Genomic DNA, 15,513 nt, shown 5'->3' with positions numbered 1-15,513 from the left:
CACACACAGCAGCAGCTCAGCGCAGACGTGTAGACATGGTGAAGGCGAGCTGCTGAAGTCCAAACTGAATGATGAAGAAAAGTGGTTCGAGTGACTGAACGTGGCACTGCTATCACTCCTGTCAGTGAGAACAGGAAGCTGAGGCTCACACTGACAGACCTGGCCAGCAGGAGATGGAGAAAGATCTGCTCAGAGTTTAAAGAGGATCCATCCTGCCTGGATCGGCTCTGCAACCCTGTTGAGATCCAACCAACCAAAATATGATTTTTTGTCATTTTTCAAATGATCTGAAACTTTTGACTGTATCTGCAAATCAAGAACCTCAAGACCAGACAAAATGATGTCATGAGGGTCGCTGCAGTGACACGGCTGCAGGGTGGAGAGCGCCAGGGCGATGAGTCCCGCCTACCTGCTGTTTAACTGGTCCCATTTGAAATAACTTAAAATGATAAAAAATATGTAAATGAGGAACTTTAATACCTGAATACAGGTTTGGCACATAACTAGAGAAGATTTTTTAAAATAGTGTTTTAAAGACATTATTTTTGTTCTTAAAAATCACTCTATGTGATCTCAGCAAATTAGGAACCAGTGTTGGCAGCCTGCGCCATAAGTACCCACCCATCACGATCCTCACTCAGAAGTTCCTCTTTCATAGAAACGCCGCTGCCGTCGCTCAGACGTCTGCAGAGATGCTGCTCTACGTCTGCTTTCTCCTGTGTGTCCACATCTGTCACAGCGCTGCAGGTAAGAACGATTACAGCTGCAACAATGTAACACTCTTCTCTGTTTCCTCTGGTTATCTAAGAAACATAAATGCTGTTATGTTATATGATGATTATATGAAGCAGAACAAAAGGACAGAAACTAGAGTCAGTGTTATTGAATGAATATGAAAGTATAGACGCTGTTTCTGGAGCTGTTTGATCCACGTACAGGTTTCAGTTTATTTGCCGTTCATGTGCTCTCTGTGGGGCTCGCTGTGTTTTTAACCATGAGTCAGTCTGACTGAGAAACTGACACTGCACCAAGCACTGAGCCTAAGCACACATACATAACCACACTTACAGCCATGCCCTGAACCCTCGCCTGCTTCCTGCGACTCAAACGAGACCAAAACTTCCAAAATAAACTTCGTTTTATTCACACAGACCTGAAAGCAGCGGCTGAGACCATAAACTCATCGGGGAAGTGCTGACTAAGCTCAGAGAGCAGCAGAGCAGGACTGTCCTGTTCTCAGACTATCTATCTATCAGACCAGAGGATGTCGCCCCCTGCTGGCAGTACTAAGAATGCAGGTTTAAAAGGCTTCAGCATCCAGGCTGTAACATCTGATGAAGTGGTTTTAATTTAAAAAAGAAAAATGAAAAGAAACATAACTCCAGCCGTCCATTTTTCCACTGCTTACTGGGTTCAGGTTGCAGGGCAGGACTCTGAGCAGAGGAGCCAATGGAGTCAGTCCTCCTGTGGGGCTCCACCCATGGCCCAACTGTAGGTGGCTGAGAGATAACAGCTAGATACAGCTGGGCAATGGAACCAATTTCCTGCAGTCGCCCTGGGCACGAGGCGGGGGGCTGGTGTTCCTGTATCCCCTCAGTCCATGAGAGAGTTGCTTCCCTGCAGCTCTGGGTCAGGGTCCTGACTGCTATTTACCAAATGCAGTTCAGATTACCTACGTGGTGTCACCTGGTGGGGTGGGACTCCATCGTTCTGCTGGGAGACTTCAACGCTCAGGTGGGCATTGACATAGTTGGGCGGAGCCTGCCTGATCTGAACCCGAGGGGTCTTCTGTTTCTGGACTTACATGCAAATCCCAGTTTGTCCATAATGACCATGACGATGTCCACAGGCACTGGGAGACTGGGGACACGAGTCCGGGTGCACCTCCACTCCTGGAAGGAGCTGCAGCTCACGGTGGTTTTAACCCCAGAACCATAATGACATCATCAAAGAGAGACCAGCTTACACGATCCTGCTGACTCTGACTGTGGATCACTTCACTGGCACAATTCACATAAACTTATTAAAGCAAACTAAACACACTTCATTTCGTATTATAGGAGATAAATTCAGGTTGTAGGTTTTACTATGAGCTCTGTGCTGAAAGGGCGCCAGAGGACGTCTGCCGATGGTCCTTTAATACACCTGATATATACATGACATGCACGACTGACAAATGCAGCTGTGTCACAGCAGAGTCATGGAGACTGAACTTTAAATTACAAATCAAACAAGCATTCATAATTTTTATCATCAGGTCAACAAGTGCAGAGAACTCAAGTCTGTCACCTTCAGAAGCAAAATTAATAAAATGCAAATATTTATATTTAAAGTAAAGACATTTATTTTAAACCACATCGCAGAGCCGTCCATCAGGTTCGTACGGAGCTCTGAAGGCTACTTCCTGTCAGAGAGCAGTTTGTTGGTTCGTCAGCCTCCTGAATCTCAACAACGGATGCTCCAACTTTTTTATTTAAATAAAGCATAACAGGAAACAACAGACTAAAGACAGACAAAGTGGAAATGTCCTTTAAAGGTTTAAGAGATGAAAATAACTGAAGGGAAGGAAGGCCGGTCAGCGTGGTGTGAATCAGGAAGCATCCGATACAGATTCAGACATGTGACATCATCATTTCTGCTTTTTATTTGACAGGAATCCCCACAGTCAGCACACAGCAGCACATGGACGCTGTGCTCACCTGTCCTCATGCTCAGGGAGATGTAACCTGGAGCCGAGCTATAGGAGGCACCCGGGTGACTCTTCTCACCGTCAGTAACGGTCATGTGAGCAGCAGTTCGGAGCGCTTTGGTTCCCGTAAGAACAACGAGCTGCTTATCAGGAATGTTGTAGAGTCTGATACTTCGATGTATCTGTGCAATGAGAGGAAGACAGCCTATCTGAATGTGACCACAGACCCCAGCATGGTGGATCAAACAGTCACAGGGAGAAAGGACGACCCTGACCAGAAGGTGCCGGCTGCAGGTGCAGACACAGCTCCTCCCTCAGACTTGTGGAAAGTTCCTGTTGGCGTGCTGGCAGGAGCTGCACTGGTGCTGTTGTCCATGTTGACTCTGAGACTGTGGAGGGCCGAGAAAGCAGCGAGGGACACGAGGGCGGTGCTCAGCGAGGTGGTTTACGAGGAGATCGGACACGCTGACGTGGAGCCCGGTCCAACCCCCGAGTCCAAGGTGGAAAACCCGAACTGCTGCTCCGAGGTCAGCGACCAGTCAAACACCTCCACAGCACCTGCTGCTCCTCTGTACAGCAACCTGTGCAGGCCCCAACCTGAAGGACACGACTCCAACACCTGCGTGTATTACCTTACCCAGAATCCTCTGCAGATAGGAAGCAGCTGCCAGAGCTCCTCCTGACTTCTTTAAACCAGTTATCATGGGTGAGGGGCGGGTCTGACTGAGACTCCTCCCCTGCGTCCTGCTCCTCTCCGGCTATCGAAGGACCATCACCTCCAAAAATGAACTTTCATTCAGTCAGACCTGAAGGCAGTAACTGAGACCATGAACCAATCAGGAAGCAGTTTACTGAGATCAGCTCTTTCCTCAGCGACTTCTATTCAATCAGAACACAGGAGCCCCTCCCACACGCCCTGGAGAGGCCACTTCCATCTTTTACATACAGTCTAATTATTTGTACTTTGCTGAATCAATTTATGTACGAAACGTCTTATAAGATGATGAACAGGCTGGAACAGCAGGTGCAGATCTTTAATATTGTGTGTGAATTTATAAAAGTGATTTTTAAATAATTGATGTCAGTTTATTTCAGAATCACTGCTCCTCGGAAAGCAAATAAATATATTCCAGTGTTTGCAAACATGTTCATGCAGCTGATAATAAACTAAATCAGCAAGAAATATTCATGCTTTAGCTCACAAGTTTTTTCTGCTTACAAATGATTCAAATAAAAATTTGTTCTCAAATTAGAATTTTCTCTCGGAGGCCTAATGACCATCGGCCTCGTCAGTTCAGCTGTGGGCAAAAAAGCATCAGTTTAAGACTTTAAATATAATTTATAAGAGAAAACTGTACAAGGCACAAAACACACACACGCGTGGGTTATTCATGTCTTGTGGGGACATCTAATTTACACAAAGCTTTCCCTAACCATCTAAAATGAATGCCTAACCCTAACACTAAAACCACATTTTGAGTCTCAAAATTGGGGCTGTTGGTCCCCACAAGTATAGTAAACTTCGAATTTTTGGTGATACCCGTACACACACACACACACACACACGTGATACGGTCCTGCGTTGCCATGACAGCGTGTTTTGTTGATGGTGGAGCTGAGGCTCAGATAACTAACAGCTAACGTCTTTAACTCCAGCCGTAGTTTTCTGTCAGTATAATTAAAGTTTCCGGAGCCCTGTGAGTCTGCGCAGTGTGTCACGATGGTGAGTAAAGTTTTACTTTAACCGGTGTTTTTTTCAGTCATGTTGTTGTTAGCATGTTAGCTTAGCCCTAGCCTGGCAGTAACTGTTATCCTGAGCGGAACGTCACGCAACTCTTACCCTTCTGTCCTCAGCCGCCGAAGGCTAAAAGCAAGAAGAAGGGCGGGAATGTGAAGTCTTCCACGGTGGTAGACGGTCTGTCCACGGAGGACATGTCTAAGGATCAGGTCAGAGCTGCTAACGGTGCTAACGTTAGCCTCTCAAAGTGTGTGGGAGGTGTGAGGGGGTCCATCAGGGGGTCCGCGGCCCGGCCCGGCCCGGCCCCACAGTCCAACACATAACAGGCCCGATTGTGATCGTAAAATAACAAGTACACTGTCCACTTCATTAGGTACACCTGTAACCTCAGCCTGAGAAAATACATTTACCTGAAACACCACAATCAGCTGAAGTTTGAGGCTCTGTGTATTTCCTGCAAACTGCAGTTTTAAACGTTACGTTTCAGTAACCTGAGTGTGTCTGATCTCCAGCTGGAGGACCACATCATCCGGCTCCGGGAGGAGCTGGACCGCGAGCAAGAGGAGAAGAGCTACTTCCAGCTGGAGAGAGACAAGATCCAGGCCTTCTGGGAGATCTCCAAGAGGAACCTGGACAAGACGAAGGCCGAGCTGAGGAACAGGAGCCGGGAGAGAGATGAGGCCGAGGAGCGCCACCGAGTCGAGATCGAAGTGAGCTGCGCACGCGATCCTGGAGGTTTACTGTACCCTAATCCTGACTTTATCTCAACCTAATCTTAGTCCTGACCTGTCCTTGGTCACTGTCCAGGTCTATAAGCGGAAGCTTAAGCACGTCCTGTCTGAGCAGCACAACGCCATCACTGAGCTGAAGATGGAGGCCGTCTCTGCGTCCTCGCTGGTCGAGAGGAAGCACGTGCAGTCTGAGATAGCGCTCCACAGGAACGTTCAGGGTCTGCAGGCGGAGCTCACAGAGAAGAAGTTCCACATCGAGAGCCACATCAAAGCGCTGCAGCTGGTGAGGCGCTGCCCGTAAATCGATTTAACTTGATTTTTACACCTGGACACCTTGGTGATGTCACTTCCTCCTTGACAGAAACATCAGACGGAGCTGATGGAGCTCACCAACCACTACGAGCGCAGGATCAGAGGTAGGAACACCTGTGAGCTCAGCGCCGATCAGGTGACCTTTCAGCAATGGGACACCGATCTCCTCGTTTCCTTTCCTTTCCCCCACGTGTCCTAGTTCCTTCCTATTCTTTTCCCACTTCTTCCTTTCCGTTCATCTTCCTTCATAACCTCTGCTGCCGTTTCCCTCCCTGCACAGACATCGAGGTGAAATATCATAAGAAGATGCAGATGATGATCCAGGAGGAGAAGAAGAAGCGTCAGGTGGCAGTCGCCGAGCTCGACGAGAGGATGAAGAGTCGAGAGGCGGCTCTGATCGAGGAGCACGACCGAGGTCTGCGGAGAGTCGAGGAGCATTTCACGTCCACTCGGGAGAGACTGCTGGCAGACCAGAGGACGCTCAAGGTGAGACCCGTGAGCAGGGACGGAGACTTCAAGGTGTGACTCAGGAGGCGTGCGGTGGGTGGAGCACAGGGACACAGATTCAAGGTTTTTACACATAAAATAATATTTAGAAACTTTTGAATTTTCACAGACTTTGTGTTTGTTTGAAGAGCAGTCCTTCTCCAGCTTCCTGACGGTTACAGAAAAGGTCAAAGGTAACACAGTTGGACATGAAATAGCATTTTTACTTTTACAAGAACAGGACTGAAAGTTGGCGACAGCTGGTCTGATGGAGAGTTCAAAGAGTTTACAGCTGCCTGCAGGGTTAGGGTACCGAAGAAGAGCTTAGAGTTCTTCGAGAACGATCTGCTTGGTGCCACCTGTTGGGCCGCTCACATTTCAGCAGATGGGGCAGGGATGAGGATCTCGTTTCTGAGATGTTTGACCAGAACATCTTTACAGATCTGAAACTTCTGTCCAAGCTGTCTCAGCGTGACTCACTTCCTGCTCGGGATCCGAGTTATATATCAGATCTTTTTAGAGCAAGTTCTTTATGAGGTCAAATATCTTCTTACGCGTTTGCTGCAGAAATTGAAATGAAATGAAACTTGCTGTTAAATTCTGGATCCTAAATTTCCCATAATGCTGCTTTTTGTTTGGGGCTCACTGCTCGATAAAGCTAAGACCTGCCAGCGGTGTGGCCATCTGTCTTCACGCTGCGTTTCCTGTGTTTGGTAGGAGGAGCTCACGGAGGCGCAGAAACAGCAGGCTCAGGTGTCCCGAGAGTTCTCCAAGGCTCAGGAGGAGAGCAGAAGCCTGAAGGAGGCTCTGCCGGAGGCCCAGCGGGAGCTGGCTGAGCTGCGCCGTCGGCTGGAGGAGCACAACCGCTGCAAGGTCCAGATGCTGGTGCGTTTCTAAAAGCTCCGCCTCCCCCACCATGGCATTGATAGGCCCCGCCCCCGCCCCTGAGGCTGCTAGCATTACAAGAATGGTGATGCAGAGCATGTTTCCTGTTAATAATTTTATCATTTGTGGCTCATTGGGAGAAACCAACATCAGGTCACATGGTCGTGACTTCACGCCCCTCGTGGCCCAACTGTCGCTTAGCTACGAGTTCGCCGGTGGAAGTAGTTCCAGAGGCCCGGGAAGCTCGCCCTTATCAGAGCAGAACCCGGATAACAAAACAATATTTCTGCTCATGGCTGATTTAATTCAGAGGGAGACCTGTGACATAAATTCTGATTAATTCGTTTATGTCTTTAATGGAGATCATGTGACCACAACCTCCAGTCACAGCTCAGATTAATCCTTCTTTATCTCATCCTCTGAAACAAGCTGCTTTAGCTCCTCCCACTTTCAGCTGACAGGTGAATCAGGAACATGAAAGCTGAGTGGGAGCTTTAACCACCTGGAGGCTTCTTTTCATAAATTATTGGTTGTTTGGATCAGCAATTTCATTTAAATAAGATAAGATAAGATAACTCTTTATTGTCATTGCACAACATAGTACAATGAAATTGGAAAACTGTCCTACGTCGGCACTACATACAACACAACACGACACATCACAGTAACTTAACTTAGTAATAAAAAAGAAGAATAAGTGTATTTGTGTTGCACATCAATTATTATTGCACCTTGTTATAAATATAAATATTATTATTGTTACTGTTTTTACCGTTGTTACCCCCCAGGGAGGTAGCCAGTCAGGTCAGCTGTTTGCATTGATCAGGGCTGTTGCCCTGTTGTAAAAGCTGTCCTTGAGTCTATTTGATCGGGACCTCAGCAGCCTGAACCTCCTGCCAGACGGCAGCAGCTTAAACACCCGGTGTCCTGGGTGTGTGCAGTCCCGTAGGATGCTGCACGCCCTCAGGAGACAGCGAGTGCTGTACAGGTCCTTCAGGGAGGGAGGAGGATGTCCAGTGATCTTTTGGGCCATATTGATGACCCTCTGAAGTGCCTTTCTGTGTGCTGTGGTGCAGCTGGAGAACCACACACCGATGCAATATGTCAGCACACTTTCAATGGAGCAGCGGTAGAAGACGGTCAGCAGCTCCTTCTTCAGGTCCATTTTTCTGAGGATTCTCAGAAAGTGGAGACGCTGTTGGGCCTTCTTCAAAACAGCCGAGGTGTTTGGGCTCCATTGGAGGTCTGTGTCTATGTGCACACCCAGAAACTTGAAACTGGAGACCCTTTCCACACACTCCCCGTTGATGCTGACAGGCTGCAGCTCAGACTTCCTCCTTCTGAAATCAACTACCAGTTCTTTTGTCTTGGTGGTATTGAGGTCCAGGTTGTTATCTACACACCAATCTGACAGCCTCTGAACTTCAGCTCTGTACGCCGTCTCATCTCCCCCAGAGATGAGCCCCACCACGGTGGTATCATCTGCAAACTTGATGACTGCGTTGTCTGGGTGGGAACTAACACAGTCATGTGTGTACAGAGTGTACAGTAGGGGACTCAGTACACAGCCTTGTGGAGAGCCGGTGTTGAGGCTGAGGGCTGAGGAAAGATGAGGCCCCACTCTAACTCTCTGTACACGGTCTGAGAGGAAGTCTCTGATCCAGCAGCAGGTGGTAGATGGAAGTCCGATTTCCAGCAGTTTAACTATTAGTCTGTCCGGGAGTATCGTATTGAAAGCAGAGCTAAAGTCAACAAAGAGCAGCCTGGCGTAACGGCCCTGCACTTCCAGGTGAGAGATGGTGGTGTGGAGCGTTGTAGCAATGACATCTTCAGTTGATCTGTTAGCTCTGTATGCGAACTGGAGCGGGTCGAGTGTGGGTGGCAGGCAGGACAGGATGTGACGTCGGACCAGTTTCTCGAAGCACTTCATTATAACAGGTGTTAGAGCAGCTGGTCGGTAGTCGTTGAGGCTGCTAATGTTAGTACGCTTTGGCAGTGGGACAATTGTGGCTGACTTTAGGCACGGTGGGATGCAGGACTGGGACAGTGAAGTGTTGAAGGTCTTAGTGAAGACCCCAGCCAGCTGGTCTGCACACTCTTTTAGGACCCTTGCGGTTACCCCATCTGGTCCGGCGGCCTTCCTGGGGTTCACTGCCCTCAGTGTGCGCCTCACCTCATCTTCCTGCACTATGAGGCTTGGGCTGCTGCTGCCTCTGGTCCCTTCACCTCAAAGCGTGTGTCACATTGCAGACGAACAATGTTTGAGAGGTGAAATGAAGTTTATAGGATTCACAGAAAGTGTGCAACAGTTAATTTAAATTAGGCAGGTGCAGAAATTTGGGCACCCCAACAGAAAAATGACATCAGTATTTAGTAGATCCAACCTTTGCAGCATTAACAGCCTCTAAAGGCTTCCTGTAACTTCCAGTGAGAGTCTGGATTCTGGTTGAAGGTATTCTGGACCGTTCGTCTCCAGTTTGGTCAGGTTTGATGGTTTCTGAGCACGGACAGCCCGCTTTAAGTCACACCATAGATTTTCAATAATATTCAGGTCTGGGGACTGATGGCCGTTCCAGAACGTTGTAATAGTAATAATAATAATAATGATAGTAAATACTTTATTAGTCCTGTAGGAAATTGGCTCTCTGCCTTTAACCCACTTACTCAGTGAAACAGCACAACTTCAACTTTGTGACTGATTCTGGAACATTGTTCTCAAGAATCTGCTCACATTGACTGGAATCCATGCGACCCTCAACTTTAATGAGATTCCCAGTACCAGCACTGGTCCCCCGGATGGGACCGCCACCAAATTGTACTGTGGGTAGTGTTTCTCTTGGCCTGCTGTGTTCTGTTTCCACCATGCACGCCGCCTCCTGTTATGTCCAGAAAGCTCAGTTTTAGTTTCATGAGTCCACAGCAGTCCTGGGTCTCCAGCGTCGGCAGACCCAGGACACGCTGGAGAGATTATATCTCTCGGCTGGAACGCCTTGGTGTTCCCCCGGATAAGCTGGAGGAGGTGGCTGGGGAGAGGGAGGTCTGGGCTTCTCTGCTTAGGCTGCTGCCCCCGCGACCCGGCCCTGGATAAAGCGGGAGAAGATGGATGGATGGAGTCCACAGCAGCTTATTCCAAATTGCAGTTGGCTTGTCCAATCATGCTTCAGCATACCTCAGGCTGCTTCTGCATTACTCCCCCATACAGCATCTCTTTGTGCACAGTGACACCATCTGCAGCCAGATGATGTTATAGGTCTTTGGAGCTGCTCTGTGGGTTGACTCTGACTGTTCTCACCATCCTTCATCTCGGCTTATCTAAGATGTTTCCTCACAGTGGAAACTGACAGCTGAAATCTCTCAGATAGCGTTCTGTATCCTTCCCCTAAACCATGATGTTGAACAGTCTTTGTTTTCAGCTCATTTGAGGCTGTTTGAGGCTCCCATGTTGCCTCTCTTCAGACGCAAAGAGGAGAAAAACTTGCAATTGGCCACCTTAAATACCCGTTCTGTTGGATTCACCTGTATGTAGGTCAAGGGTCACTGAGCTCACCAAACAAATTCTCTGTTCCAATAATTAGTGCTAAAGGTATCGAATCAATCAAACGACAAGACTGCCCAAATTTCTGCACCTGCCTAACTTCGATTAACTGTTGCTCACTTTGTGTAAACTTCATTTCACCTCTCAAACATCATCCTGTTCGTCTGCTGTGTGACATTTAAATGAAATTGCTGATCCAAACAACCGATGATTTATGAAGAAAAATCATGAAAATGATCAGGGGTGCCCAAACCTTTGCATACCACTGTATGTAACTGATGATGTCATCGCTGACAGGAGAGCCGGGCTCAGATGAAGGTCATGGAGAGGGAACTGAGAGATCTGACACTGGAGCACGATCTGCTGCTGCAGGCCTCTGAGAAGGTAACCCGCCTGCATCATCTCCTCTCCTGCCTCCATCCATGATGTTGACGATTGTGACCATGTCGGCGTCCCGCAGGTGCAGCAGGAGCGCGACGACCTGCTGAAGAAGCAGAGGGACGCCATCATGGACGTGCAGCAGAGGAGCGAGCTGAGGGCGATGATGCTGGAGAGGAAGCTGGCGGCGCTAACCGAAACCTTGGAGAAGAAGGAGGCTCAGCTGTGCGCTGCGCTCTTGGCCTCCAGCGCCGACCCGACGGCAGCAGCCAGCGCCGCCAGCAGGCTGGAGGTAAAGATGGCGCTCGCACGTTTACAGGAAGCCAATCGTTAACGGGAAGACGTGCAGATAAACGTCTCCACATCCAATTAGATCCGAGCGCTCACATGTCTGACCTTTGTAGGTCATCGTGGAGCAGAAGCACAACACCATCGCGTCCTTAAAGGAGGACCTGGCTCAGCAGCGTAAGGTGAGCGATAGTGGGCGGTGCACGGCTCACCTGTCAGCAGCTCAGATGGTGACTGACCGAGCGTTTCTCTGCAGGGGTACGACGAGCAGAGGGAGGGCCCAAAGACTTGAACCTGTGCAGCAGATCCTGGAGGGACCGGCCTCCACGACCTTCCAGCAGCTCGGATTTGAAAAGAAGTTAGACTCTTTCAAAATAAAACACATTTCCTCCTGAAGATGTGACGGACTCTGAATCGGTCCATGAAGCTTCTCCAATAATGTGGAAAGAAAATGAAACTTTATCATTTTGACTGAATATTTCTACTGTTATTGTTTACAGACCTCACTGCTGCTGCTGATCTACCAAAACAAACAAAATAAAGCTTCTTTTGGTTGGATTTTGAATTTTTATTGGTCTGCACTGAAATGTTTGGTTCTTTTAACTTAAAGACAAACAGCAGGGATTCACTCATTCAGAGTGGGGCACCGACCGCTGCACGCTTAACATGAATGTGATCAATGTGCAGCTGTGAAACACGAGACTGGCAACAAGGAAAGGAGAAACAACAGGATCCACATGTCAGCTTTTATTTAAATACATGGTCAATGTAGAAAAGTCAGTTATTAGAAACGCCGCCGTCACTGTTTTATGGTTTTGCTTCACTGAGAACCAAACCTGGAGCTGCGCCTTCTTAATTGGTCTGCTACTACGGTAACCTCACAGCAGCTAAAACACCCAAACAGCACAAACACGTCCAGAGGTCCAGCTCAGGTGAAGCTGGCAGCTACAGCCATCGGTGTCACCTTCCACCTGTCAGTCAGAGGCCACGCCCCTAATCATGAAAACTTTAAGCTTTTATACAATTTAAACATGGAGGAGGAAATGATCCACAGAGCAACCAGTTTGTGTATCAGGATGTAAAACTGTGTGATTCACTTTTTATTTTAAGCCCAGAAGTTGAAGTTTTAAAGTTTTTCCCAGTCATTCTGTAAAAGTAGTTTTTAATAGTTTTTATTTATTTTTTTGACCAGGACATGTCCTTCAATGCACATATTAAACAAATATGTAAGACTGCTTTCTTCCATTTGTGCAACATCTCTAAAATTAGAAATATCCTGTCTCAGAGTGACGCTGAAAAACTAGTTCATGCATTTATTACTTCCAGGCTGGACTACTGTAATTCATTATTATCAGGATGTCCTAAAAACTCCCTGAAAAGCCTTCAGTTAATCCAAAATGCTGCAGCAAGAGTCCTGACAGGGACTAGAAAGAGAGAGCAGATTTCTCCTGTTTTGGCTTCCCTTCATTGGCTTCCTGTTAAATCCAGAATTCAAAATCCTGCTCCTCACATACAAGGTCTTAAATAATCAGGCCCCATCTTATCTTAATGACCTTGTAGTACCATATCACCCTATTAGAGCACTTTGCTCTCACACTGCAGGCCTACTTGTTGTTCCTAGAGTATTTAAAAGTAGAATGGGAGGCAGAGCCTTCAGTTTTCAGGCCCCTCTTCTGTGGAACCAGCTTCCAGTTTGGATTCAGGAGACAGACACTATCTCTACTTTTAAGATTAGGCTTAAAACTTTTCTTTTTGCTAAAGCATATAGTTAGGGCTGGACCAGGTGACCCTGAATCCTCCCCAAGTCTACGTTCACACTGCAGGTCTTAATGCTCAATTCCGATTTTTTGATCAAATCCGATTTTTTTGTCTGCTTGTTCACACTACAAATAAAATGCAACAGCAAACTAGAGATGGACCGATCCGATATTACGTATCGGTATCGGTCCGATACTGACCTAAATTACTGGATCGGATATCGGAGAGAAATACAAAATGTAATCTGATCCATTAAGTATCAAAAAAGCACCTCACAAAACTTGCCACACGGCGTAACTCGGCTCATAACCGTAGCACGTCGGAGCAGTGTGCGTCACGTGATAGAGCGGCTGTGTGTATTTGTAGCCTCGCTACCAAACCAGCATTTCATCTCCGAGGAAGTTATCCCAGAGAGAAGTAAAGCAAGTGTGTAAGTTCATCTCTGAATGTTTGTAAAGCGTTCCCACGTTAAGCTTAACAACCGATATATAGAGCGACTGCCTCTCTCTCTCCCTCTCCTGCTGCTACTTCAATCATGAAACTGATCAATGATCAGCTGATCGGCTTTTCTGTCGCGAGTCCGTCTCTCTTCTTTGTTTTTGGCCCACTTTGCACCAGAAAGAGGAAACCAGCGGCTGAACAACAGCAGCACGTTTAAGCTTGATAAGCTGTTGTTAGAATGTATTTAATATTACTTCACTTCACTTCACTTCACTTGGATGAGTGACGAAACGTTTCTCCCACAAAACGCTACGTCCAGATGAACAGATTCAACTTTTGGATATTTAATATTACTTTCTACACCAGGATCCTTTTCTACGTAGCTGACGGCTGGTAACTGTGCAGGGGCGGATCTAGCAAAGTTTAGCCAGGGGGGCCGATAGGGCATGAACAGGGAAAAGGGGGCACAAAGACATACTTTTCTTTCTTATTCTCATTTAAAATGTCGAGCTTTTAATAAATAATTATCTGAATCTTACACCCAAAGTTTTAATCTGATGTAAATGTATAGAAGTCCATTACTGTATATAGTAACTGTTAAGTCTAATATACCCTAGTAAGCTATAGTACTTTTTCCTTTGGGAAGGTACCATCTGTGCAGTCTGCAATTCTGTTGAAGAAAGATGTTGAATCTATTTAATTATTCTTGAAAAATAATTTATTTCTGTGCATTTTTTTTCATACTGCATCAAATTAAAGTTGATTACATCGATTAAGCATCATGAGGTGGAGGGTGGGGGGTGGTTCCCTATTTCTTTTGCTGGGAGTTTGCAACCCTATTAGTTAGGCTGCTTAATATTTCTGCTAAGTACTCTTTAAAATACCAGAATAGGGAGGATGGAGCAGGTTTAAGTTTATTAGATTGATCAGTGTTGCTGAACTATGAAATATTTTGGCTGCAGTGTATTTTTTGCATACAGGTATAACAGAATAGCTTTAGTGTTGTTGTTTATTTAAACGTGAGGATGAACTTATACAAAATGCAGCAAGATATAAAAAAAAAACAGTTTTATTGATTAAAAAACACAATATCGGATTCATATCGGTATCGGCAGATATCCAAATTTATGATATCGGTGTCGGACATAAAAAAGTGGTATCGTGCCATCTCTACATCAAACGCGCTCTAGTGTGAACGCTCAAAGCGTTCACACTAGAACGCTAGTGACGTCGCAAAAGCAGACGTCACACACAACGCGCTCTGTTTAGACACAGACCAAACACTGTTGTTTGACTGATGGCCTTAATATAAAGACTTGTTTCAGACTTTACGTTTCCCAATTTTGCTTTAAGTTATAAAGTTAATTTGTTATTTACATACGGCCTAATAATGATCCTTACTGCTGTTTTAGAGGAGCGGTGCTTCAAAGGATAATCTGCAGATTATACAGTACAAATAAAATGTTCATGTTTCTCCAACGTTGTCTTCCAAACAGTTTCACTGACATCTACACTGGAAGCGTTCGCGATGTCTTCTCCAGCACTGATAATTGGCGTCTGTCTTGTCAGTGACGTAAAAGACGGATTTAATGCGACATGACCGTTCACACAGCAGTCGCTTTCTAAAACATCGGATATGTATCGGATTCAGGACCACATACGAAAGTGACCCAGATCGGATTTGAAAATATCGGATTTGTGCCGTTCACACTGTCATACCATGATCGGATACGGGTCGCATAGGGTAAAAAAAAATCGGATTTGATGCGCTTTCGCCTGCAGTGTGAACGTAGCCTTAGTTATGCTGCAATAGGTGTAGGCTGCTGGGGGATTCCCATGATGCACTGGGTGTTTCTTCTTCACTCACTGTGTGTTAATAGACCTCTCTGCATCGAATCATATCTGTTATTAATCTCTGTCTCTCTTCCACAGCATGTCTTTATCCTGTCTTCCTTCTCTCACCCCAACCAATCACAGCAGATGGCCCCGCCCCTCGCTGAGCCTGGTTCTGCCGGAGGTTTCTTCCTGTTAAAAGGGAGTTTTTCCTTCCCACTGTCGCCAAAGTGCTGCTCATAGGGGGTCATATGATTGTTGGGTTTTTCTCTGTATGTATTATTGTAGGGTCTACCTTACAGTATAAAGCGCCTTCAGGCGACTGTTGTTGTGATTCTGCGCTGTGTAAATAAAGCTGAATTGAATTATATATATGATGTCGACGCCTCACAGTAACTGTCCAGGTTCAGTCTGGCTGCTGTTAACTGAGGAGTGATCA

General features: G+C 46.6%; 2 protein-coding genes across 3 annotated transcripts; both read left to right on the top strand.

The window, feature by feature from the left end:
* Nucleotides 1-76: 76 nt before the first annotated feature.
* LOC102079130 (uncharacterized) lies at nucleotides 77-3,872 on the top strand. Of its 2 annotated transcripts, none has more exons than XM_005461293.4 (2): nucleotides 77-747; nucleotides 2,654-3,872. In XM_005461293.4, the coding sequence occupies exons 1-2, from the start codon at nucleotides 693-695 to the stop codon at nucleotides 3,370-3,372; spliced, it is 774 nt and encodes a 257-aa protein (XP_005461350.1). In that variant the 5' UTR covers nucleotides 77-692; the 3' UTR covers nucleotides 3,373-3,872. The 2 variants fall into 2 exon arrangements, with proteins under 2 accessions (XP_005461350.1, XP_013120378.1); XM_013264924.3 differs by having other exon boundaries at nucleotides 1,152-3,872.
* A 367-nt stretch (nucleotides 3,873-4,239) lies between these two features.
* Nucleotides 4,240-12,187, top strand: LOC100693384 (dynein regulatory complex subunit 4). Its single transcript, XM_005461294.4, has 11 exons — nucleotides 4,240-4,412; nucleotides 4,544-4,636; nucleotides 4,940-5,137; nucleotides 5,235-5,441; nucleotides 5,520-5,574; nucleotides 5,751-5,956; nucleotides 6,674-6,841; nucleotides 10,674-10,760; nucleotides 10,837-11,046; nucleotides 11,159-11,224; nucleotides 11,299-12,187. The coding sequence occupies exons 1-11, from the start codon at nucleotides 4,410-4,412 to the stop codon at nucleotides 11,332-11,334; spliced, it is 1,329 nt and encodes a 442-aa protein (XP_005461351.1). The 5' UTR covers nucleotides 4,240-4,409; the 3' UTR covers nucleotides 11,335-12,187.
* Nucleotides 12,188-15,513: the final 3,326 nt, after the last annotated feature.

This window comes from Oreochromis niloticus, linkage group LG6, assembly GCF_001858045.2.
Source record: "Oreochromis niloticus isolate F11D_XX linkage group LG6, O_niloticus_UMD_NMBU, whole genome shotgun sequence".
Classification (NCBI taxonomy): Eukaryota; Metazoa; Chordata; class Actinopteri; order Cichliformes; family Cichlidae; genus Oreochromis; species Oreochromis niloticus.
This window is presented reverse-complemented; position numbering and strand designations above follow the sequence as displayed.